This window comes from Micrasema longulum, unplaced genomic scaffold (assembly GCF_059751315.1).
Source record: "Micrasema longulum isolate JH-2025_06_02 unplaced genomic scaffold, ASM5975131v1 h1tg000037l, whole genome shotgun sequence".
NCBI classification, from domain to species: Eukaryota; Metazoa; Arthropoda; class Insecta; order Trichoptera; family Brachycentridae; genus Micrasema; species Micrasema longulum.
The window spans coordinates 1,205,605-1,230,238 of record NW_028277244.1 but is presented as its reverse complement, the minus strand read 5'-3'; the positions used below and the strand labels follow the sequence as shown (position 1 = coordinate 1,230,238).

At 32.7% G+C, this 24,634-nt stretch overlaps 2 protein-coding genes across 5 annotated transcripts; one reads left to right on the top strand and one right to left on the bottom strand.

Annotated features, from left to right (window-relative positions):
* Positions 1 to 771: 771 nt before the first annotated feature.
* Positions 772 to 2,065, bottom strand: mRpL17 (mitochondrial ribosomal protein L17). The gene is made up of 2 exons (XM_088225967.1): positions 1,800 to 2,065; positions 772 to 1,726 (listed from the first exon to the last, which is right to left on the bottom strand). Exons 1-2 carry the CDS (start codon positions 1,995 to 1,997, stop codon positions 1,355 to 1,357), a joined length of 570 nt encoding a protein of 189 aa, XP_088082093.1. The 5' UTR covers positions 1,998 to 2,065; the 3' UTR covers positions 772 to 1,354.
* A 266-nt stretch (positions 2,066 to 2,331) lies between these two features.
* LOC148285414 (uncharacterized) lies at positions 2,332 to 23,544 on the top strand. 4 transcript variants are annotated; one of them, XM_088225929.1, is made up of 16 exons: positions 2,332 to 2,627; positions 2,872 to 2,969; positions 4,967 to 5,145; positions 6,107 to 6,259; positions 7,584 to 7,708; positions 7,790 to 7,962; positions 8,981 to 9,165; positions 10,507 to 10,612; positions 12,060 to 12,302; positions 12,412 to 12,474; positions 13,298 to 13,486; positions 14,667 to 14,742; positions 18,932 to 19,001; positions 19,082 to 19,187; positions 21,491 to 21,580; positions 22,091 to 23,544. In XM_088225929.1, exons 1-16 carry the CDS (start codon positions 2,529 to 2,531, stop codon positions 22,710 to 22,712), a joined length of 2,577 nt encoding a protein of 858 aa, XP_088082055.1. In that variant the 5' UTR covers positions 2,332 to 2,528; the 3' UTR covers positions 22,713 to 23,544. The 4 variants fall into 4 exon arrangements, 2 of the variants coding, with proteins under 2 accessions (XP_088082055.1, XP_088082064.1); XM_088225938.1 differs by having other exon boundaries at positions 2,378 to 2,627; positions 4,967 to 5,005; XR_015822245.1 differs by lacking the exon at positions 22,091 to 23,544 and having other exon boundaries at positions 2,356 to 2,627; positions 14,667 to 14,746; positions 21,491 to 21,579.
* The last annotated feature ends 1,090 nt before the right edge of the window (positions 23,545 to 24,634 follow it).

Genomic DNA, 24,634 nt, shown 5'->3' with positions numbered 1-24,634 from the left:
AAACTTCTTCTTGGACCAGTTAGTTTCATTACAATATTTGAGTTTGTCCAAATACTCGTAGACAAAAGACTGGATTTCACCCCCTCGGGAGTCATTAAGAAGGAAAAAAACAAAGAAATATTCGTTGTATTTCTGACTTTCAGTCAGCCTCGCCATAAATGTATATTAATTTCTAATTTTAATATAAAAAACAAACACCGATTTGAGCCTACTGAATACTTTATTTTATTTTTAAAAATATAAAAACAAAAACTATGTGACAATTGTTTCGCCTTGTAAGGGCATTTTCAAACAAATGAAACATTCGTTTGAAAATGCTCTAACAAGGCAAGACTCAAATTAATGTTTGGTTTTTATACTAAAAGTATAAATATGGAGTTCTACAAAATAATCACCAAATCAACAAATATATAAATTTCTTTCATTTACCCAGCACATTCAATGAAGAATTTTGTTTTAGTTATGATAGACTTCAAGTGTAAATGTACGAGTTCCTCATAAGATAATTTTGTTCATACTGCTAATATATAAATACTTGTGCCAAGTAGCTAAAATATAAATAAATAAAAAAAACCTGCAATATTTTCTTGTCATAAGTGTAACTTTTCCTACACAGGCTTGTGTTATTTTTGCAATGTACTACCTTAACATGGCCCTCAAAATATTGTATTGTTTAGGCTTAGAAATTAATGTTTTTAGAGGTGTAACAGTAGTTTTAATAAATTGATAATATTATATAATATATGTTAATGAAAATTTTAAATTAATAAATTCAATGGTAAAATTTTGTTTTTATTTAACAACTTTCATCCTAAATTTAACATTGTTTTTTATTTTCTATGCATAAATTGAATTACTACAGTTATCAATCATTTTAAGCCCTAGTTATTCCTGTTTTATTATTTAGGTTTTAAAAATCAGAGTTTGGTATGTATGGTGAACTTTGAAATCTGTCTCGGTAACAACTTAACTTAAAAAACAAGATTTGTAGATTTAAAACTCGCTGTGATTATTTTGGTGATATATTCACATTCTGAAACTTACGAAAGATGTTTTCCATTTCAAATTTCTACTAAAATTCTGATATCAATTTAACTAGCATGATAGATTTGATAATCTTGACTCTACTCTATTAATGTATAATGATACATTTTGCCTTAATTATAATCCTGTTAGTCAGAATTTTTCTATAAAACTCATGTATTTTCAGAATATAACATGCGCGAGAAAGTACACACTTTAATCATGGTATCGGTATCCCGAAAACCTTTGAAAAAAGAACAGTGGACACATTTAGAATATCCACTTTGATATTCTGTTCTTAAATAAAGAACAGAATATCAGATTTTTTAAATCAAGAGATTTGTTCTGGTTCCGGATCCTTGGGAGCAATATTGTCAGCCATTTCTGCGTATTTTTGTTGTCTGAAGTCGTATTTAGCTGCGTCTAATAATACATTGTGTATCAAATTCCGGTTTTGAACTGTATTTGTTTTGATGTCTGGAAAGGGATTACCGCGCAGCTCTAACACCGCCCTATCGTAATGGGTTCCCGGGTATGGTTTCGGTGCCTTGTACATTCTTGTACAGGACACTTCCATGCTTTCGAAACGGGGAACGAGAACTTTAAACAATTTGTGAACTAGTGACTTTTCTAGGAGCCAATAGTCGGCTAACTCCATAGTGGATTTATGACAATCTCCGTAGCGAATTGCCTCAGATATTAACTGAAACAAAAATAAATATTAACATTCTTGAAATACGTCGAATTATTTCATTTAAGATTATTCTACTTTTTACCCGTTCTGCATATTGTCTAGATTCGTCGGCTCTGTTAAAGTTTAACTCTATGCGTTCATACTTTATTAAGGCTGTGACGGTTTTTCTTAATTTGTCCATACGCCCTTCTGGCCCTCTAGGCTGCTTGAGATTTCTATGCTTAGGAGGTATCTTAAATCTTATTTTTGAGACTAACTTCGAAGTATTGGCCTGATTCATTTTAAACTTACTTTACTTGAACAATAAAATAAAAGTATTCCTAGGCCTGCCGTGTTAAGTTTTAGGTTATTTTATTTTTGTTTGTTATTTAAGTTGCCAGTGTTTCTCAGCCATAGACAATAGATGACAGCTAAGCGGCTAGTTGCCGAAGGTAGGTCAAACAAAATATCTCTAATGCTCAATGAATTCCAAATCATTTGTGCAAAATGACAGATATTTGAAATAAAAACACCGAAATGCTTTGAGGTCTGTTTGAATATTCGTATAATTTTGTACATTTTTTTTTCAAAATAGATTATATTAGGTAGGTACCCAATGACTTCTTTTGAAGAACAATGAAAAAAAAAGAAGAAAAAATAGATTTGCCGATTTTTATCTGCGGTGACAGATTTATTTCGTCTTCGCATGTCAACATGTTAGATTACGATATTCATCTAAATTTTCATAAAAGTATTGTTCAGTCGGCAGTATTTACAGTTAGACCGTGTTTGATGTTTTAATTATACATATATTATTTTAAAATATACCAATATGTGGCACGAAGCTAGAAAACAGGAGAAGTTAATCAGGGGATTGATTGTGGATTATCGTAGGCGGGCCGAACGCAGACGTGATTTCTATGAAAAAATTGTCAGTTTTACAAACATAAACTCATTTTTAGTACTATTTTTTTTATGTAATCCTTAAAACTGTGTTTATTTTATTATAATGTTCAATATGCTTGTCTTGCGCATCGTACGCCAAGCAAGCTTGAGATTATTTATAGCTAACACTAATATATATTATGTATACTGTGATGCTTTCTAAGTTCGCCAGTAATATATGACTTGGTACTCACATACTGAATAATGACGTTCAATAATTGTTTTTACAGAAAGCTGACCCTACACAATTTCTGCAACTCCATGGAAGATCATGTAAAATACACCTCGATCCTGCCGTGGCTACCGCTGGAGAAGGACCCGCCATCATGTTAGTAATAACACAACTGACGGTGCACTGCACCATTAATATCTGTATTTATTTATTTAGTTTATGTATTTACAAAGCTACTTAAATTTACTTACTAGTGTAACACTAAAATAATTAAAATAAATATACCTCACTTAATAATACACAAATACAAAACGCAAAAGGTTTTTAAATTTTGAAAAAATCATTACATGATTGCCTAATAAGATCATGGCTAAAGTGTGCATCTTCAGTTTTCAACCCTTTTTTTAAAAATAGTTTTTTGAAGGAAAAATTATAATAAAATACAATTTATGTAAAAGAAAAATGTGATTTTTGTGTACCATAATGGGGAGTGGCGTCTTACGCAATGAATTCCTTTCTGTTTTTGCTAAATAAATATTCGTAATGGAAAAAAGCATTTAGGAAAAATTATATCAAAATTCATTCATTCATTTCAGGTTAAGAAATATGTGTTAAATAATTTGTAAATGAAATGCATGTACATTGTTATTATTAGAGCACACAAAAGCCCTATTTCACGATTTTAAAAAAAATCTTGAACAATCTTAAAGAGAACTATTGAAGTTACTAATATGTACTTTGTTTTTTTGGACTTCAATTGCATCTCAACAATCAGGTTTTTTTTTTAGGTGGTTGGTAATTTTCCAGTACATGAATAATACTTGTAAAGTATAAAAAAAACACTTTGCAGGTCGAATGTCGTTCTAGGCTCTCAGTGTTGGCCAAGTTAGCCTTACTTCGTCTTTTAATCTGATCACTATTTGCTTTTAGGGGTTTTATCGGTTAGTAGCGGCAAATACAAAACACGGGTAACCCCTGTGAGGTCACATTATTTTTATTATTAATCATTGTTTATAATGGAAATAAAATGAATAAATAAATATAATCTTCGCAAGTGACATCTCCGACAACTGAAATTGACCGGCTATTCTACTTGGTCAATAATGAAAAAGTTTTTGGAACCAAAATTTACAAGTACAGTCACTTTTACTTGAATGTTTTCAGTTTTGCTTGTCAAAAGTCTTTGAGCTTCTATTAAATAGAGTTCACAATAGGGTCTTCACATTTTAAAAAATGATTTTTATTGTTAAATAAGCAATAAATTACAATGGTAAAGGCATTAATATTTTTTTGCGACGTTGAATAAATTTTGTAAAAATGTTGAAAATATGCATATTTTGCATTACCCGAAAATGAAATGTTTCACGCCCTGTGGGGCAAACGGCACGCATGACATTTTGGCACCAAACTTGTACATAATATTTATTAGAGTGCAGTCGACGGTCATAACGCGTGACGTCAAAATGGCGTCATGCCAACTGCAAACATGTATGTGGTCATTTTTAAACCCGAAAATTATAAATGTAAGTTTGTTTTGAATACAATCATAGTTATATCATAAGAATTGTAAAAATCCTCTCTTAACATAAATTGTATTTTAAATATTTTTTTTGACTTGTTAAAATACCATATTAATAGTCACATTTTTTAAATGATAAAGTCTTTGGAGGATCAATGGGGCATTTTTCCCAGTCACACACTATGCTAATACTTGGTCAAATACTCAATAACCTCAATGAGGAAGTTCAGTGGTTTTTTTAAAAAATAAATTTTTCTCAGCCAAATAAATTAAATTTTTATGTATTGTATTATCATTGCTATGATTTTTTAAAGTTTTGCAATTTTGAAATTATACCGCCCGTAATGTCACGAGTTCAAGTCGGTGAGTTTTCCTGACATTTATAAGTGGAACCCGGTGCCCATCAAAACACGCTGAGCGTCAAAAAACATGGCTACCCGGATGCCGGAAATTGATGGATATAGTTGACACGTGTTTACATGAACCTGTTACGTTTCAAAGTTGTTCATTTTTATCAAAACCATTCTTATTAATTTTTTCACACATGTTTGAGAATCTTCGCTGTACAATTAAATACAACAATTTTTTACATATATTGGTCTATAAAGAATAAATATGAATATGTTATTTTCAGGATGCCTTGGCAAGGAGACCACGATAACATGATTGACAGGTTTGATGTTCGCGCTCATTTGGACTTTATTCCTGAAATAATCACCCCAGACTTATCGGCCGAAGATTTGAGTCTCGATGAAAGGAATTGCAATTATGAGAGATATAGAATTTTAGCCCAAAATATGTTCCTTGGAATCGGTATGTGAATGACATCTCCCTACGAGGCAAACATTTCCCTGAACAATAAACAATTTTCCAAGTAGTTTTGAGGATAGATTTTGCTGCAGAATTTTATCAGACCTTGGTTTATAATCTACCAATTCAGAAAGTCACATTTTTTTATTACATGTATAAGAATAGTTTTTTATAAAATAAAGAAGTTTATTTTTGAAATCCTGAAAATGAAAACCAATAAGTCCGCCTCGTAGTGTGGTTGGCGCGTTTGCCTACCATGCTTGAGATCTCGGGTTCAATTCCTAGCAGAGTGGATATGAAATATTAATTTTAAAGGTGTTTCTACACTGCAATGTTTCATTGGACTGTCACCTGAATTGCAAGACTGATCACCTTACCTCCCACGTAACAAAAATGATCCAGATATGCTCCAGTGAACTGTTAAAACAAAATGTTACATTTTTTATGCATTTTTAAGTACATTTATAAATATAAGTATACATATTTTACATACAGGGCAATAATGTATCTCTATAATCTCTCATACTGATTTGATTCTAGTTGAATTTTTTTGATAGGCTCAATATTCTTGTATGTGAAATTATTTATCATCGTTATTGCAAATTATTTTCTTTTGAATAACAAATTCAAAAAGAAGACAGGGCTCTCTCACTAATCCACCAACTCAATAATAAGCTATTATTAAGCGTACATGTGTACAAACTATGCTTAAAATGAAAACAGCAATTTACAGTAATTCATACTTTTAAATAAAAAATCCCCTCGATTGAGTCTAGGTGCTTGGTGAATGACTGAATTTGACGTATGAATACCAGAAAATTTTAGAACTTTCAACTAGTAAAAATAATGGAAAATTATAGTGTCCGATAATCGACCATTGGATTACTGAGAGAGTACCATACTGGCATTTAGAACTCGACTAATTTACTTTGGAATTTTTCTTAATCTAGTTTTGTTTTTATAGGCGAAGAAAAATTTCTACACCAACTTTCTGTAGAGGAGAGATTTGGTGTTACGATTGAAGAAAAAGAAGCCCAGCGAGAAAAGATGTCAGAAAAGAAAAATACAGGCGCCGCCATTGGATACAATTATGATGAAAATAAACACACACCAACAGGTATCGTCCATAACATTATTTAAAAATAAAATAGCAGTTTATTTTGAAGACTGTATTTAATTTATATAGTCTATCAAAAAATATCACAGAACAGTAAAAATCAGAACTATAACTATTTTTATGCTGGAAATAAAAAAATTTAAGTGGCCTTTCGAAATGGCGACATGAGTTGAGATCCTTCAAGGTCGCAAACTTAGGGTCTCACTAAGGATCCTACATCCACCGACCCTATTATGTTTCAGAACATCAAAAATATGCCTAATGACTGGATTTTGTAGACATATAAGTAAATCTCTCCAACAGCTGGATGGAGCTCAACCTGGTTTTCACTATCTTATAACGCTACAGGTATTAATTCTTCTTCGCAGTCTAAATCCTGGGGATTTGTTTGCAGCAAAGTCCCGCATCTCGTCCTCCACTGCACTCTATGTTCTACAGCCCTCTTCAGCTCAATATATGAGACGCTGTTCAAGTCTTGTTCTCTGCGATTTGTCCCCTCAGTCATTCCCTCTCTTGTGTCACGCAGGAGACCTTCACGGCGCATAATGAGGCCGATCCATCGGGCTCTCCTCTCTGAGATGGTGTTGATAGGCGCCTCCCTTCTACGATTCTACTAAGAACCTTGTCTTTAGTGATGTGGTCTTTCCAGGAAATTCCTAATATTCTTCTTTAGGACCACATCTCAAAGGCCTCTAGTTTTTTTTTATCTCTTTCGGCAAGGCATCATGTCTCACAGCCGTTCATCAATATGCTCCATACATATGTCTTAGCAAGTTGCTTGCGGAGTTTTAGGTCTTTAGCTATGTTGTTTGACTTGAATTTTTTTTATTTTTCGTTGAATGCAAACCTCGCTTGATGTATGCGGCAGTCGACGTCTCTTTTTTTTCTCCCATCCTATGTGATCCTGCTTCCAAGGTACACATACGCTTTCGCATTTTTTAGTGTTGCTCCTAACATTACTACATTTATTTGCTGCTCATTACGGGCCAAAATCATTACTTTAGTTTTGGTCCTGTTTATTTTCATGTTATATTATTATATTGCTTACATTTCAAGTATAATATGGGAGTTATATCAATAAAATACATATACGCACACATTCACATACGCACATACTCTCACATGAACACAGATGACGCACAAATGTGTATTATTAAATTAACAGTGGATTTTTATAATTGGCTCTAGTATTGTTAATATATTTCTACTTATTGTTGTGTAATAGTTGTAAAAATTTCTAATAAAATAAAATAACATAAATAATAATATATCAGGCTAAATTTACTTTCATTTTATGTAATAGCATTCTTTAAAATATTTATAGAATACCCAGCGTCTTCCTCAGTTCCCGCTGTTAACAATGACAAAGAAGATTCTGACGAGGAATCGGATGTAGAGATTGTCGATGTAGACTTGGCTATAGATGTTAACAAAGTGGAAACTTCACAGGTAGGATGGATGATGAGTTGATTCCGTACAGTACTAATTTGTAATATTGTCACTTGTCTCACGTTGTAAAATTTATTCCAGGCTCATGTGATGAACACCTGCGGAACCAACTTTGGAATGCAGGGAACTGATCTGTTTTCATTTTTGACCGGAGATGCTCACGATGCAGAAAAACAAAAACAACAAATTCGGGAAGAGAAAGAGAAGGCTCTGTTTTCAGGCAGAAAGAGTAGAAGAGAGAGAAGAGCACACAGGTACCTGAACTAAATATCTCTGTTAGACATTTGAATTTTGTTCATTTTTTGGTATTTACTTTCTGGAAAAACATGATAAAATTAATGATACAATAGTGTATTCGATGACATTTCAATTTATGATTTACAAATTCGCAGACACTTTTTTCTCATAGGATCCACTCATATGGACACATATTGTAACTTGTTTATTTAAAAAAATATATGTATTCCACTTTCAATTGGCTGTAGTTGGTTGTTTGAAGTGCTGTATTAGCCCGAGTATAACACAGCCTCGAATATAAGACGACCTATATATTTAGAGCAGAAATGAAAGAAAATGTCATGAATCTTTAACCCCGAATATAATGTGAATGTTTTTAAAAATATATATATTTTGTGTAAAAAACATCTCGTTATGTTCAGGCTAATACGGTTAATCTTAGCAATATTTTGAGTTTGTCCAAATTTTTGTAGACAAGGACTGGATTCAACTCGCCGGGGAGCTGTTTGTATTAACATATTACAACAGAGATGAAGAACATTTAAGAAAATGTAATTTAGAATATAAACCAGCCATTGACAGGTCATAAGCCCTGTAGATGCCTAGACTTCTATATTACCTTTTCTTAAATGTTCTTCATCTCTGTTGTAACGGTAAATCTTATTTGACTTATTACATACTGGGACACATAGTTGCTAGCTGCTTTTTATAGGGACACAATATCTCCTCTTAACATATAATTACGTCAGTTGCATGTATGATATAGCTGTCTTTTCACCAGTTTCACAGCTACGGCAACTAGTTACAATATGAACTAGAGAAATATGTACATCTCTTTCTTAAATTAATGTTTGATTTATGCTCTTTTTTAAAAAATTGTTGAGGACAAAGCAATATTTTCTAAATCTGGGATGCAGCTTGTGTAGGTGGATTATACTTTAGTGTAGGAAATAACTTCGTTAATGAGACCATTTGGTAATAGCATATTTCTATTGTTGAGCATAGTGTAAATAAATATTAATCTTTTTCTCTCAGAGACAAGCGCCTGGCACTGCGCGTGGTCAGCCCTCCTCACTATGCGGCGCGTGCTCCCTCCCCCCTACCCGGGATGCTGGAGGGAGCGGAGGGCGATGGAGGGCGTTCTCCCTCCCCGCCCCCGCCACCCGACCGGATCACCTTCATCACGAGCTTCGGTGGTGATGAAGAAATCCAAGACACAGGTAATTAAAGGACTAAAAGTGCTATCTTAACTGTCAATTGCCTTTTGTATCCTGATGATGCCGTGCTTCTTGCTAGCAACAAAGAGGACCTGCAATTCTTGGTAACAAGTGTCTACGATGTATGCAAGGGAAGTGATTTACTGATAAATGCCGATAAATCAAATGTGATCACTGTGAATGGGGTTATACTGAAACAGGCAGAGCAATTTGTATATATTTTTTATTTTATTGAAATAAACGGCACTTAGTGCCTTTTACATATTAGTTACAAATACAATTTAATATACATACATGTAAGCATAAGTAATACAGAGCATTTAAAACAATATTATCAATTAACAAATTAAGAAAGTCTTAGAAATATAAACTATATAAAATAATAAAATATTACCAGTTATAGAATTATCGATAAAAAAAAGATAATTTGGTATTAGAAATACTTTGAACCAGTTAAAAAAATATATAAATATCTGGGATGTATGTTTACAGAGATGGAATGATATTGAAAGGAGGGTGAGTGTTGGGAACAGTGTGAATGGTGCGCTTAAATCGACCTTGGCAAATAAATATTTCTCGTAAGATGCAAAATTAGAGTTCACAATAAAAAATTAGAGTGCCGACCCCGATGTATGGGAGCGAAGTATGGACTTGGAAAAACAGGGATGAAAGTAGGCTGATTGCTGTCAAAATGCGATCTCTCGAGCAAATTTATTGTAAAACTATGCAAGATAGATGTACAAATGTCGATATCCGTACATTATGTAAGGCTAAGATGAGCAGTATCGACAAAATCAAGAAAGGACCTCTGCATTGGTTTGGACATGTAGAGCGAATGGAATAATCGGCACAAAAGCATGGGAAAATGTATGAATGTAGAGGAAGCAAGATTTGTATGCAAAGACAGTGATATGGCATTCTTTCCTCTCTGCGTACCCTTATGGAGAAATGGCGTAATGGTTGTTGTTTTTTTTAATTTTTTAATTAAACTTTTGTATTCTTACAATTTGCCCGAACATTTAAAATTTTAAACTGTTTCAGAAACTAGTATAACTCTTAGAAAATAAGAATTATGATGCAATAGACTGGAATTCGATCCTTGGACTTGATCCGTGATTTATTTATGGACATATTTACATGATTTTACATAAAATTATACAATAGAATATACATTGCATACAATGTTTAAGTAAAGATAAAGACATTTACTACAGGACAGATAATACGATAATTAGGGACAAATGCTTTTTTTTTTCTTGTTTCTTCACCAAACAGCGCAATTTGTTATTTTCTTAAAAAAATATGTACATATATATTGTTTCTTATAAGATATGTTTATTTCAGAAAAGACACCAGTGAAGAATGTTTCAGAGAAAACTAGTACTGTCGGTCCAAAAGAAAAAACCTACGCCAGTGTATTGAAGGAACCGTCAAAGCAAACAGCTAAACGGTAATCATTATTTCTCTCTATTCTTTCAATATTGCTGAACATGGTGTTGGGCCGGGTGGAAAATTTTTGTTTCAATTTTACACTTTTCTGTGGCCCAAGGATACTGATGCTGAATAAAAACTGACATCTAAGTTGTTAAGCTTAACTATTTTTTATGGATTTTAAAATGCCTACTGAGAAAAATAATTCGTATGTTGCACCCCTTTTTTTAAATATTGATTTTATTTATTGTTCAAATTAAAGAATACCCTTTAAATGGTTTTCTAACGTTCGAAAAACATAACGGAGAATAAAATACTACTAAAGTTGTTTATTTTTAATTCATATAAAAATATTTCTTCCTAAATGCACCACATTTTTCACGTTAAATTTTATCTATGCTGAAAATACCTACAAAGAGTTAACATTTGCTACAAATCATAATTTTTTAGTAAAAAATTACGGCCCTCGTTTATCTCATAACACAGTTGGGGCCAATCAATCGCGATTCAAATGATAGATAGTTAATATTTTTTTGCAAGTATAGTGGATCCTAAAATACCTTATATTATTCTTATTTTTTCAATTTTTATTTTATTAATAAAACATATAATACATATGGTACATGTTATACTCCCAGGAGTTATTAAAAAAACTCATTTGGGACAGTACATAAAAATAAAACATTTTTGTGACCATACATAATATCAGTTAATAATACATAATACTAGTTAATACATTCGAAATAGTAAGAAAACATAATGTAAGAAACATAAAAACAGTACTTTATTCCATCTATATAAATTACATTAATATCTATCACTATCAAAAAGATTTAAGTAATATTTTTTATTGCGACACTTTTGGATTTGCTATTCAACTTTTCGTGCTTTAGCTCATCGGGCAGTTTATTAAATTCAAAATGGCCAATATTTTCCAGAGACCTTTTGCCGAATTTTGTTGAGTGAAACTTAGATACACGAAGATTCCCTAAATAATGCGTATTGTAGTTGTGAATATCATGACCAAATGTGTATTTTAAATTTGTGTGAGCAGAAAAGTTTATGATATTATTGATATTATATTATTATTGGTTAAGTCATGTAGTGGCATCATCTTGAAAGGAAGTATTTTTGTCTGTCGGTAGATATCCTTGACATGGGAATCTCATTTCATCTAAGAATATCTCTCAGAGCTCTGTTCTGAAGAACTTGTATCTCCGAGATCTTGATTTTTGCTGGGGAAACTCCATATACATTATAGATCTTCTTCTTAGTTTATTCTTCACCTCCTGCTTTCAAATGTATGCTTTGTCGACTACAATGTAAGGAAAAGTTACTAGTTAAAATGCGTTAAGTGACAAGAAAAAGGAAATTGTAATATAATTTTTCTCAATATATTGTTTTAAATAAGATTTCAATTGGATTAAAGAAAAAGTTATGTAAGCCTTTTTTATTATCTTCCATAGATCTCGCTGTTCTGAATATTCTTCATACAATAGATCCCAGAAATCTAAATCGAGGTCATCATCTCCCTGGTCGAATGCGAGTCGTTCGAGAAGTCGATCCAAATCTCGATCCAGATCATTGTCTAGATTGAGGTCACGATCTCTCTCGTCCTCCAGTTCAAAGTCCAAATCGAGGATAAGGTCGAAGTCAAGAGATCGGGAAAGGAGATCATCCAGCTATTCTTCATCCAGGAGCAGGGTTAGGTATGAAAACTACACCTTCAATTTAAAAAATATATATATATTTGGTGCATTGCGATTTAATTTGAATTGATTTAGATTTCTTTTTTTAATGTATGTTTTTGTTTTTTAGGAATCGGAGTGTGTTTTCTTCATCCGATCGTTCCAGGAAACGCAGCTGTTCATCTTCTAGCAGGTTAATATAATTTTATTTTATTTATAAATTGTCAGCCTAAAACTAACTAATCTAACTTGTAAAACTTGTAAGTCCCAAAATTACTTTTGTTCAGGGGAGAGTAAAAACAGTTTTTACTTCAGTAGCGAATGGTAGTCAAGTTTTATTTCAATATTAAAAAAAAATTACAAAAATTCAAGTTTTACACACATTAAATTACTGCCTCTTATAAACTTTTGTGTACCAAGGACCACCAGACTCCGACGCATGTTTCAGTGTGAGTACAATAGGACAAACTTCACCCACCATTCTCCCCTCCCCTAGTGAGCATCCACAGAACAGCTAATAATTATGCTGAGCTGTTGGACTTGCTCCACACCACTCCTGCTGCTATTAAATTAGCTATCCTTTCCATTGAATGGCCATCCCCTCAATTCTCCTCTTTTTTATGTGTTTCTATACTCATCTTACTTGACTCTACTTCCTCTTTCTTTTTTGAGAATTAATTACATGTTTACTGATTACAGAAAATAAAATCATAACTATTAAGTTATGATTTTACTTTATGTACTTTAACTGTATATTGTAAGAGCCCTCTGGGCGCTTATTAAATAAATAAATATAGATTATTTGAAGTCCTAATAGAGAACGCCAAACTATCATTTTTGACAATTTGTGGACTTAGGAGTTTTACAAGTTAGAGTGACGATATATGTAATATTGATGGCCTAATCCAATTACATGAAGAAAAATAAATACTACAAATAGAAACTTTACAAACAGAATAAAAATACATTTAGCAATACTAAAATAAGAGTAAAAATCTGATATATTTCTGTTTCAGCCGTGATGATAAACGATATAATAAATCCCAGTCCAGTATGAGTAGAAGCCAGAACACCAGTAATCCAACAAGTTACACTTCGGCACCCAAAGTACCGCGCTACTACGGGAGGAAGAGGGAGGGAGCGAGGTCCTCATCCAGTGAACTGTCCTTAGACTCCAGCGATAGCAACACCAACGCCACTGACAAGTGAGTTACCCCTTACCGAGTTATTCTGCCAATACTAAATCAATTTAGTTTGTTTGAACTCACTATGGCATGGAATGCTCTCCCAGCACCCAGAATTACAAATAATTTCAAAGAACAAATATTAAATTATTATTTATTAATCTCTCGGAGACCATCAGTCAATTGGAAGATTTAAAAATGATGAAATATGATAATATAATTAAGTGTCGCATCATCATCATCATCATCTTGCATTGGTACACTAAATGCAGCGTTTAGCGATCATCTGTTACATGAAGGATCAGCATTGCAGTTTTGGTGCCATTCAAAGGTTTTTAATCCCGCGTATTTCAGTGCAAAGCTTAAATAATTTATATTTAGTGTTCAGACATGTAATATTTATTTAGTTAATTAAAGGTACAGGAACAAGTAAAGCTGTAATATGGTGTTAAAAGATAAATGACAGTTGACAGCAAAATAAAAGTCTATGATCTTTTATTTATTACTTTTTTATAGAAATCATCATCATCATTCTCTTTTCGCACCTAATGGTGCATAGGGCACTGCATTGGTACACCAATTGCAGCATATCTTGATCATTTTTGTTACATGAAGGTAAGATGATCAGTCTTACGCGTATAGAAAAGAAAAATCAATAAAATTTTACTAATCTAAGACAAAACTAATTATTATTAGTCGGCTGCAGTCAGTATACGAGAGCTTGCGCTAGCGGTAGGACGTCTTCGATGCTGCTCCTAAATCCCGCGAGATCCCGCACACGCAATTTCGCTTCGAGTGGGATCAGAAAATCATGTGGGATTCCGGTATAACGGTATCTCGGTATACCGAGATTAGAAGCCCTGAACGCAACATTACAGCACCGTCTGCAAAGAGATTTTTGAGCACAGCCTTTTTAGAGTGATTTTAACCTCGTGACTTATCATTTTTAGGCTAAATAAAGTCGGAACTGAGAATATCTGGTAGAGAAAAAATAATTTAAAATCAAAATTCGGTAGCTATAATGTTCTTTCTTTACTTGATGCTATCTGCTCTCTCGCAAGCGAGTCAGAGTAATTCTGATTAGCTCTTTAACATTGTAGCAAATTAAAAATGTTAGTGTCTTTTATATAGTGGGTCTAATTTTACTGTATAAAATTTTGAATGAATTATTTCTCTAACCGGTGTATTTGATTTGTTTCAGAACTAATGAAAAGTTGACTGGCAGTAAATCGAGCCAAGTCTTGAATGTAGTCCGTAAAGCTGGATCATCACCCAAAGTCAGTAAGAATCCTTGTATTGGGTCATCTCCTAGCGCTATACTGTTCTGTTCTGTTCCCAGAACATTACATTTACAGATATTACTTACTCTAGTCCACAAAGTTCCGTAGTTCTAGCACCTTCCTCCACTAGTACCCACCATTAAAAAATTCTTCCTTTAGTATTAATTTACATATTTTATGACAGCTGACCGAAATTCAAGATAAAAATTAACTTTATCATATTGTACCTAGATTTATAGGAAGTTTTCAATAAAAAAATGTATTTTAGATGTGTTTTACCTGATTGTGTTTCCGTGGCTAGGTGTGGCGAACTCGGATCAGAGGTCTGAGGTTCGAACCCGCTCGTCCATTACTTAATTTGCATTTTTTAACAGATATCTATTTACAACATGTTGAAAATGCCCCCCAATAGTTTAATTATTCAGGTAAATCACTAGATTGCAAAAGAATGCATAATAATCTATTTGTTTTCATATTTTTAATTATGACGGAATAACATACATATCTATAATATTTAATGATTTTATTGAAACTACTAACATTCCAATTTTAATGAATAATTTATTGTTCTAAAATTGATAAAAATTTGATTTTACCTAATGAGGAATTCCACTGTTTTCTAATTAATTTTTTTTGTGCGTTATTTACAAAGATATGGTTTTTTAAAGTTACATTTATCAAATACCGCGCCAAATGACTGTAATCAGTGTGTCACTTTTCAGTAGTGACGTCATGAAACGGTTGGCGTTCTTACTTTCACTGACCTGACAAGAATCTATGGAATATTGCTTTGATTACTTCATTTAGTTGATCGTAATTTGCTCATTTCTATGTTATGGTTGTTTTTACGAACGTTTCAATTTAGAAAAACCTAGAAAGTTGACAATCTCTGGTTGAAATGTCAAATTATACAAATTATACTCTTTTTTTTTTCTTTTTTCTATGGTCAAAACGTTCCTTACAAGGTGCGGGACTTTAAAGCGGAAACCGGAAATACTACACGTAGATATAAGGAGTGACGTCATTATTTACGATTTTAAAATGAATACTATTTTTAACATTTCTTATTTATTTTTGCGTGCGTTTTTGAGATATTTCATCCTACTCCAAAATTTTTTAATATTCACGTGTACACGAAAACATTTTAAAAATTTAATTCCGGGTTGGGCTGGAATTCCTCATTACCTTAATATCAATTTACACACATTTATTTCGACAAGTAATCAAAATATAAAGCCATATGGGTTTATAGTAATTATTTTTAAAATTTGTATCATCTATTGTAATGATTTCTTTAATTAAACAAATTTTTCTCAAGCAAAACTCCAATTCATGCATATTTTTCAATAATTATAACCGATTATGATTCTAAAAAATGATTTTTAATGACTACCAAGTTAAAATTGTGCTAAACTTTTTTAAATGTATAATTTTGTTTTACATCAACATTATATATTCACAGAATGTGTCTGATTATTCTTATCATAGCAGATTACAGTATAATAGTTCAATGTGAACAGTATGTACCTATATTTTATATTATGCTTATTTGAAATATTAATTTAAAATTAAAGGTGTGTAAAAATGCATAAAGGTGTGTGTAAACCTGGCAAAATAGTAAATTATTTGAAATAAAAAGAAAAGAAAAAATAATTTCTAGTTTACCTTCTATACATTTATCGTATAATAAATTTTGTTTCATGCTACTACAGTAAAACCCCCTTTTTACGTTTTTCAAGGGAGCAAGAAAAAAAAGTGTAAAACTGAGGGAATGAAAAATGTATGGAAAAAATGGGAATTACATAAAAATAAAATTTATTTGCTACACTATAGTGTACATTTACTTCCAGAAAAATTAAAAAAACGGTGATAAGTGGAAATTGACGATATTTTTTTACCTATTTTCAATGAATTCACTAAAAATATTTTTATATTTTTTCAAACAATATTATGTAATCTGTTTTTTAAAAATTGAATTTAAAAACACCACGTTAAAATTATTTTATGTGTAAATAAAAAAAAAACGAAAATAGAATTTTGAATTTATATAAAATAACATAAAATATTTTTTCCCCTAAATATTAGGAAATCTTTTTATATGGTATCACTTTTTTTCTATGGCATCACTAAAAACAACTGTCATACAGATCGCGGCAATTTTTTTTCCACTTTTGTGACAACTTTTTAAACCGTCTTTTTTATAAATTAAAATATTTCTATTGTTATGTTTTAAACATCGCAATTTAATGATATTAAAACTTTATTGTTTCTAAATGTTTGTCAACTGCGTATCATGATTTGTTCAAGTCAATATGACGTTTTTGTTCAAATGAAAACTAAGACTAACCCTAAAGGTAGACACTTAAACAAAAAGGTCAATTACACTGCACCTGCTTTGTATTTAGGTCAAGACAATAATTTATCCTTTATTAGTTGTTTACCTGTTTTAATTCTTCGGCGCGTGGGCCGTGGCATCATTATAACGACATAATTTTGGATTTTTTGACCCATCAAATTCCGAAAATTTTTAAGGGTAAAACCGGGGTGATGAAAAATGTAAAAAACGTTAATTGGGGGGAATATTTGTATGAAGAAAAATGGGTCCTGAACATTTCGGTGTAAAAAGCGGGAAAACGTAAAATCGAGGAACGTAAAAACGAGGTTTTACCGTATTTAGTTTTTATGATTTCCTATATTGGAGAATTTTATAAATAGAATGGTGAATATTACAGTGTGTAAAGTGGCCTCTCACTCCAACAAATGAGATTTCCATATTCCCTTCTCAAATTTTTTTCTTTCTTTTGCAACAAAACACAATCAAATGTTATTTTCCTTAATAACAATAATTAAAAATTGATCCCGTCAGATCTTACTTAAAAAAATCATTTTTTTAAACTATTGTTCTTTTGCATAAATCATTCTAATTTCAACTTTAATAATTTCATATTAGTATAAAATTGGAAAAAAAAATATGACTGTTTGCTAACAAATTGGCGACCTCCGTGGTGTAGTGGTTAAGACGCTTGACTCAAGCACGGAAGGTTTCAGGTTCAATTACCGATGAGAACACAGAAAATAAATGTGATTTCTTCTCGAGTCTGGATGTTCTGTGCTGTAATTCACCGCTATGATTACACCTCCTGTAGCTCAATCACAAACAACTATCGACGTGCCTAAAAACTTGCTAAGCATTTGAGCAATTACAATGAACAATAATGAACATGCTTAAGTTATCGCAGTCATAACTCAACGCATGTGTAATCTCTAAGTCAACGCTCTTGTCGGTTTGTTTTTTGTTTTCCTCGTAAATAAATACAGTTCATTGGGGAAAAATCGGCATTTCCTAAAAAATATAATACAATATTTGCATTTGCAAAATAGTAAAAAAGTGAAAATTTAATTACGATTACTATGGCGACTGCTTTTCTTGACATTTGGCTTGCCAACCGCCGGCTAAATGCAATAAATAGCATGATAAATAAAAATAGCAATTTTGGAATATTTTCCATATTTATAGCGGCGAAATTCAAATATGTGATTGCGCAGCAGGATTGTATGTTGCGAAATGTAAATATTTTGACATTTAATATTAGGTGTTAACGAATGTTCCATTGTGATCGCGAATATGATAAACAACCATGGTAAGAAATTGTTATCACGTTGCTTATTAACACGTCAATAGTTATTTGTGATTGAGCTACTGGCCTGTTGTGGTGTAAAAAAGCTTGAAATGAGATTTTACACTATTGCCAGGAATCATTGAGGAAGTTCAGTGGTTTTTGATTTTTTTAATGTTTTGAATTTTTGGAATTTCTATGCGTGTGACGTCTTAAGTTCTCTTCCCCTTCTTCTCGGCGAGTTCTGCTGATTGGTCAGTTGACTTACCGTAAACCGGAAGTCACACCTCTCTGTCATTGGTTGATTTGGAAGAACTAGTGACTTCGTTCAAAATAGTTAATTTTTATTAAAATATTTTTTTTCATACATTTTTAATAACCTTCGCCGTGCAGTTTAATGCTCTAATTTTTACTGTGCGTAATTTTTTTTTTCTTTCTTTTTTCCCGTAGGGCTGAACTTCCTCATTTGATAGTATGTATATTTTTATATCTACTGCAACAGTAATCTTTTTTACTAACTAAATAATGATGTTATGAATGTATATTAATATTCGCCAATTGTTTTACAGTACTCGAAGGAGAAAATATCTCTAAAGGAGCGTTTGAGGAAAAAGATGCAGGCACAACTATCAAGGCAGCGTGAGTTTTTAAAATGATTTAATATTTGAGATCTAATATTCATATTATTGTGTTTATAATAATTATGATTTGGATAACAGTGCGGGCTGATATGAAAGCTGAAGCAGTCCGGCTAGAGAAAGAACAACAATTGCAGCAAGAACGAGACGAAGAGATGAGAGAAATGGCAATCAAAATAAGAAGAAAGTAAGTTTAGGAAAATCACTTTATTTTGATTGATTGTAATTTGTAGTAATTAATTCCATATACGAGGCATATCCAGAAAGTGAGAGTACTCAATTTTTGTATTTAAAAAAAAATATTTAAAAAATAATTACAGTACACTGTTTGTATATACATGTATTACTTATTTCGCCACGTAGTTGCCTTCCCGTTCTATGCAGGTTGTAAGTCGCGGCACAAGCTTTTTGATGCCCTCTTCTTAAAACTCTCCTGCCATCTCCTTCGTCCACTTCAAGACCTCTTGTTTCACCTCCTCATCGAATAGATTTTTTTTTCCACCTATGTGATTTTTCAGGAAGGTAAAAGATGAAAATCTGAAGGGGCCAAGTCAGGGGGGTATGCAGGGTGGTTCAAAATGTCCCAACCAAACGAGTTCAAACGCGCCTTGGGCCGCAAGCCGTGTGCGGGCGGGCGTTGTCGTGCAGCAAACAAACTCCCTTTGTCAACATTCCCTTCCGTTTGTTTTGAATTTCTCTTTTGAGCTTTTGTAGGGTCTCGCAGTATCGTGCTGCAGTAATCGTCTCCCCCTGAGGCAAAAATCAATCTAAATTATCCCTTTTCAGTCCACGGATGCCATGATTTTTTTGACCGAAATTGAGGTTTTGAATTTTTGGCCGATGGAGAACTAGTGTGCCGCTACTGTGATGACTGTCTTTTTGTCTCAGGGTGTAATTAGCCACCTATGTTTTATCACCAGTCATAATGGAGCACAGAAAATCCTCACCTTCCAATTCAAATCGCTCAAAGAACTCGCGAGCGCTAGTGACCTGATTCAATGCTGCTCTCGGCTGAATTTCTTATTGACATTTTTCACAGAAACGAACACTACGAGGCCAGTTTTGGTACTAATGAGGATAGCCGGTGCTCGTTGTGTTCAGTAGACCCCCCCACTACGAATCAGTGTTGCCAATTTTTGGAAAAAAAATTCTCACAGCACGAGAGCCAAACAGTACTCTTACTTTCTGGATATGCCTCGTATTTTTCATTCGATATATATATATTTTTTTATTAATAAATTTCATAAAAGGTACATGTTTTTTTAAATTCCATACAGATCTACTTTTATACATATAGTAAATGTTATCACTGTAACTCTCCAAAAAAGAGAAAAAACTCTTGTGCTTGGAGAGTGACTTACCCTGTTGTAGTTGTTAATTTTTAAGAGTTTGTATAATTTTGAAAAAACATAAAAAAATAATACATTCATACTAATTAACATTTAATGCAGTTTTTACATGTGTTCAAAAAATATTGTTTGTTCCTTTCCATTATGTCACCAATATTTCGCAAACCCCCCCCCGTCAATGGTGCCATAAGTAAAATAGAAACTGTGTTTTGAGTTAAGTTTGACATTTAATAGAATTTAAATGTACACTGTGCCAAACTGCCACAGCTAAATAGTTCATTAAAACCGCATACGAGTAAATAATGGCACTCTAACATGTTGTTTTTTATATAAAGATGGTTAAATTAAATAAAACTTACCGTAAGTTTTATTTTTATAGGTTACGTGTATTCAAATGAAAAGATTCACTTTCACATTACATGGAGTTTATTATAAATTTTTGTATCTTACTTAACTATAACAGATGTTCGAATATGTTAATATGAAATGTAGACAGTGTTTAATTAATTAGACTAGACGTCCAGTACCAGCGCTGATCGGAAAAAGTCTAACTTCGATTAATTTCCGATTTATAGCGGCTGGTGGTGTGTTAGGTTTGTCATTGTGGGCTGCCTGGCATTTAGTGTTGCCAGTGCAGTCCATATAGCCGTAACATAGTTAAATGAAGACTTAAAGATATTTTTTTTATAAATAATTGTTGTTATCAAATATATATTACAGTATTGAGTAAATTGTTTTATATTAATCTGTGATCAAAATTTGCCAATGTCAAAATCTTCAAAGTCGTTGTTCTCAGTTTGACGCATTTAGACTTGTGTCACCCCGGACGAGGGGGGGGGGGGGGGGGGGTGCGATTTGAGCCCTTCAAGCAATCTTAAATCTGCTGATGTTGAATGGATTTTATCTCTGTAAATTTTCTAAATATATAATCTAAAAAAATCCTAGTGACGGATGACAATTCGACATGCAAAGGTTAAATATTTTTCATAGACAAAAAGTTATTCCTTTTTATAAAATCATACTTTGCCATAAAAATTTTGATGACAAATGTAACTGTCTAGTTCTCAATAAAATATGGAAAAAATGTACATTTTGTGTGAAAAGGGAAAAATTGTTAAATTAAGCATCATATTTCTTCCAGACAACGAGAAATGAGACATCAACAGCAATTTTCCGCAAGTTCTGATGATAGTGATGGTTCTTCTTCTAACCACACGTCCAGAAATAAAAGGTTTGTACTGATAATTTACACAATGAATCACATACGTAATTACTCTTATAAAATAACATACTTATATATTTTAATTTGTTGCAAAAGAGAGGGAAAACATTTTGAGAAGGGAATATGGAAGGCTTGGCATTTATAGGGCTTATGACCTGTCATTGGCTGGTTTAATCCAATTCACTGTTCTGACCATGTTTAAACATCCACCTTTCCTCAATTCTTCCATCGGTTGACTTTTGTGAAATAAATGAGCTGAAACCTTTATATATTGTTTTCAGGCATTGCCTAGTAGGTGAATTGGTTCAGCCAGATGAATCTCACCCACATGATAAAGGTTTCAGCTCTTTTATTTTCCAGCCAATGACAGGTCATAAGCCCTGTAAATGCCTTGACTTCCATATTTCCTTCTCAAAATGTTTTCCCTCTCTTTTGCAACAAATTTAGATCCAAATAACTTCCTAGGGAGGAAATCCGTCCTGTCTACAAACATTTTTATATTGTTTTATTTTACCATAGGAAAAAATCAGAAAATGAAGACAGTGATAAGAATGAGAATTTCGAAGGATCACCGCTGAAAAGTCACATAAAGAAACGTAGGTATTCCAGTTCTGATAAAGACAAAAGTCCAGTACGGAAAATACCCCCTAAACCGAAGATTCCAGTTTGGGAATGCGACGAAAAGAAACACAAGCCGAGGATTCCAGTTTGGGAGCACGAAGAAAGAAACAATTCTTCTCCGAGGAATTGGAAAAATCAAGAAGGTGAAAATTCCCAAGAGAGAAATTATCGGGACGAAGGGAACGAACAGCATTACAGAGGATATCGGGATGATGGCAGATCTTACAATCGCCACGAGGACAATTCTAACTTCAACCGACAGCTCGGCAATAGGAACACCTTCTACAATAATCGCGGGCGGGGTGAGTCGAGGCCGTTTTACAATAATAGAGGGCGCGGATTCCGAGGCGGCAGGAGTTGGGATAACCGCAATAACTACGAAGGCAATCGTCAGCGAGAGTATTACAACGGGGGCAACAACAGGCAGGAAGGAGAGGAAAAACAGGACCGGTGGAGTAATGACCGAGATAATGCTCAAGGAACTAGCAAGCATAATGTCAAGAAGTTGGTGGATTATTAGTATATAATATTCACTTGAATTATTTTTGTTTGTTTATATTTTTCAATCTTCGTATTATAATATACATTGTAAAAATAGTCAGCCTCTCAGACAGTCAATATCTTCATATAAAGGGTTTATATTATGTCATTTAAGTTCCCATAGTAAATAATCGGCATGTTAATATTTTTACATAATTTTATAGGCACCGAACTAAGATATACCATCCAACTGTACATGGGGCACTGAACTGGCATATCAGCGATCATTTGTTATTCATATACACGAAGGCAAGATAATCTGTCTTATTCTTCAGGCGCCAGTCCAAGGACTATGAAATATTGCAGTGAAAAATCACCGGTTGAATAAATATTTTACGACAATCTTACTGGGAATCGAACTCAAGCCCTCGGGCGTCTTAGGCATCCTATCAGCCTGAAAGCTTGATAGTAGGAAAATGAATTGTTCTTTTAAAATAAACTTTTTAAAAAGGGTTATTTTCTTAGAACCTCGTCACAAAAATCAAACATGCAATTTTTTATTTACATATTTAAATCATCCTGTTCTCAATTATGTTAACCTTTAATCGATTATGCACAGTTACATTTTAATGCAATACTTTTTATAAGGCTTTCTAAATTGCAGTGACAATGAATTTAGAGAATAGTACAATAAAAATAATAGCTTTCTTATACACTTATTTTATTATGAATAATACTATTTATGTTAAATGATTTTCAATAATGTGTACAGGTAATCATCGATTCATGACCACAGTCGGTGTTCCAATTAACAGGTCGTAAGTCGGCTTACGCAAACTTGTGGTTTATCAAAATAAATATTTTTTTATGTTTGTCTTTGATTTATTTTTGCTGATAATATAATTACTGTATCACCACTATAATTTATCAGGTTTATCTATGTTTTTTTTTCTCCAGCCTGTCTTTGTTTCTTTGCAGGTTGAGAAATTGTCATTTTTCTTTTTGTGACATGTTGGAGGGTTTAAAAATGTTAAACGTTAACAGTTGTAAGTCCACGACTACCTGTGCATAAATATGCATTATTTAATAAAAGATCAATCTGTTATATATATAGACGGTAAAAAGGCCAAGTGACTTACGCAACAATATAGCCAAAATTTAATTATATATACACCACCTATCTCAGAATTTTAATCTTCATTGTATGAGCTGACCACCCATGAAAATCAGACGTAAATTTTGATATATACACCGGAAACCCTCTTGTACGAATTCTACATCATTACATATTTCTTTCATTATATCTTCATACATTATATACATCATACATCAACATTTTCTTTCCATTCTGAGTCCGTAGAAGAAAACAAGACTTTTTCAAGTTAAATTTAAGCAATAATTCGCCATAGAAACAATAATCATTTTTTATTTAGGAAAACTATTTTTGATAACTGACGATAAATCGTCAACACACCGTATTAAGATCCCGAACAAACACAGACTCGTGCATTTCACTAAAAAATTGAGGTAGATGTGCTTGTGCATTGAAAAATAATATGAAACACACTTTCTTCTATCCACAAATAATAGTTTTATAACAGAAAAGAAATAAACGATAAAACTATGGCAAAGTAATGAAATAAAAGCATCAGATGTTACAACAAACTAAGTTTGACAAAAAAATATATGCAATATCAAAGGGGGCTCCAAAAATAAGTGTCAACCCTGTTGACATCATACCCTCATTTGAACAACTATAATGTCGATAATTTTAATAATTCGTCATGTCCTAGTGTTCCATTAAGCTTCTAACAGAAGTCTCCAAGTGTACGAAATCTAAAATCGTTCGGAATACTTGACCTTGACGTTCAAAGCGTGTACAAAGCCACACGTCTTTATGCGCTATTTTCGTATGGCCGAACCTCTGAGCATGGAAACGGAGAACGCATTAACGAGCTTATG

Excerpts from the sequence above, each read along its gene's own strand:
- LOC148285414 (XM_088225929.1), top strand. The coding sequence starts at position 2,529 with ATGTGGCACGAAGCTAGAAAACAGGAGAAGTTAATCAGGGGATTGATT. Across the intron at positions 7,963-8,980 it reads AGAGAGAGAAGAGCACACAG|AGACAAGCGCCTGGCACTGC; the intron begins GTACCTGAACTA and ends TTTTTCTCTCAG. Across the intron at positions 9,166-10,506 it reads TGAAGAAATCCAAGACACAG|AAAAGACACCAGTGAAGAAT; the intron begins GTAATTAAAGGA and ends TGTTTATTTCAG.
- mRpL17 (XM_088225967.1), bottom strand. The coding sequence starts at position 1,997 with ATGAATCAGGCCAATACTTCGAAGTTAGTCTCAAAAATAAGATTTAAG. Across the intron at positions 1,727-1,799 it reads CTAGACAATATGCAGAACGG|TTAATATCTGAGGCAATTCG; the intron begins GTAAAAAGTAGA and ends TTTTTGTTTCAG.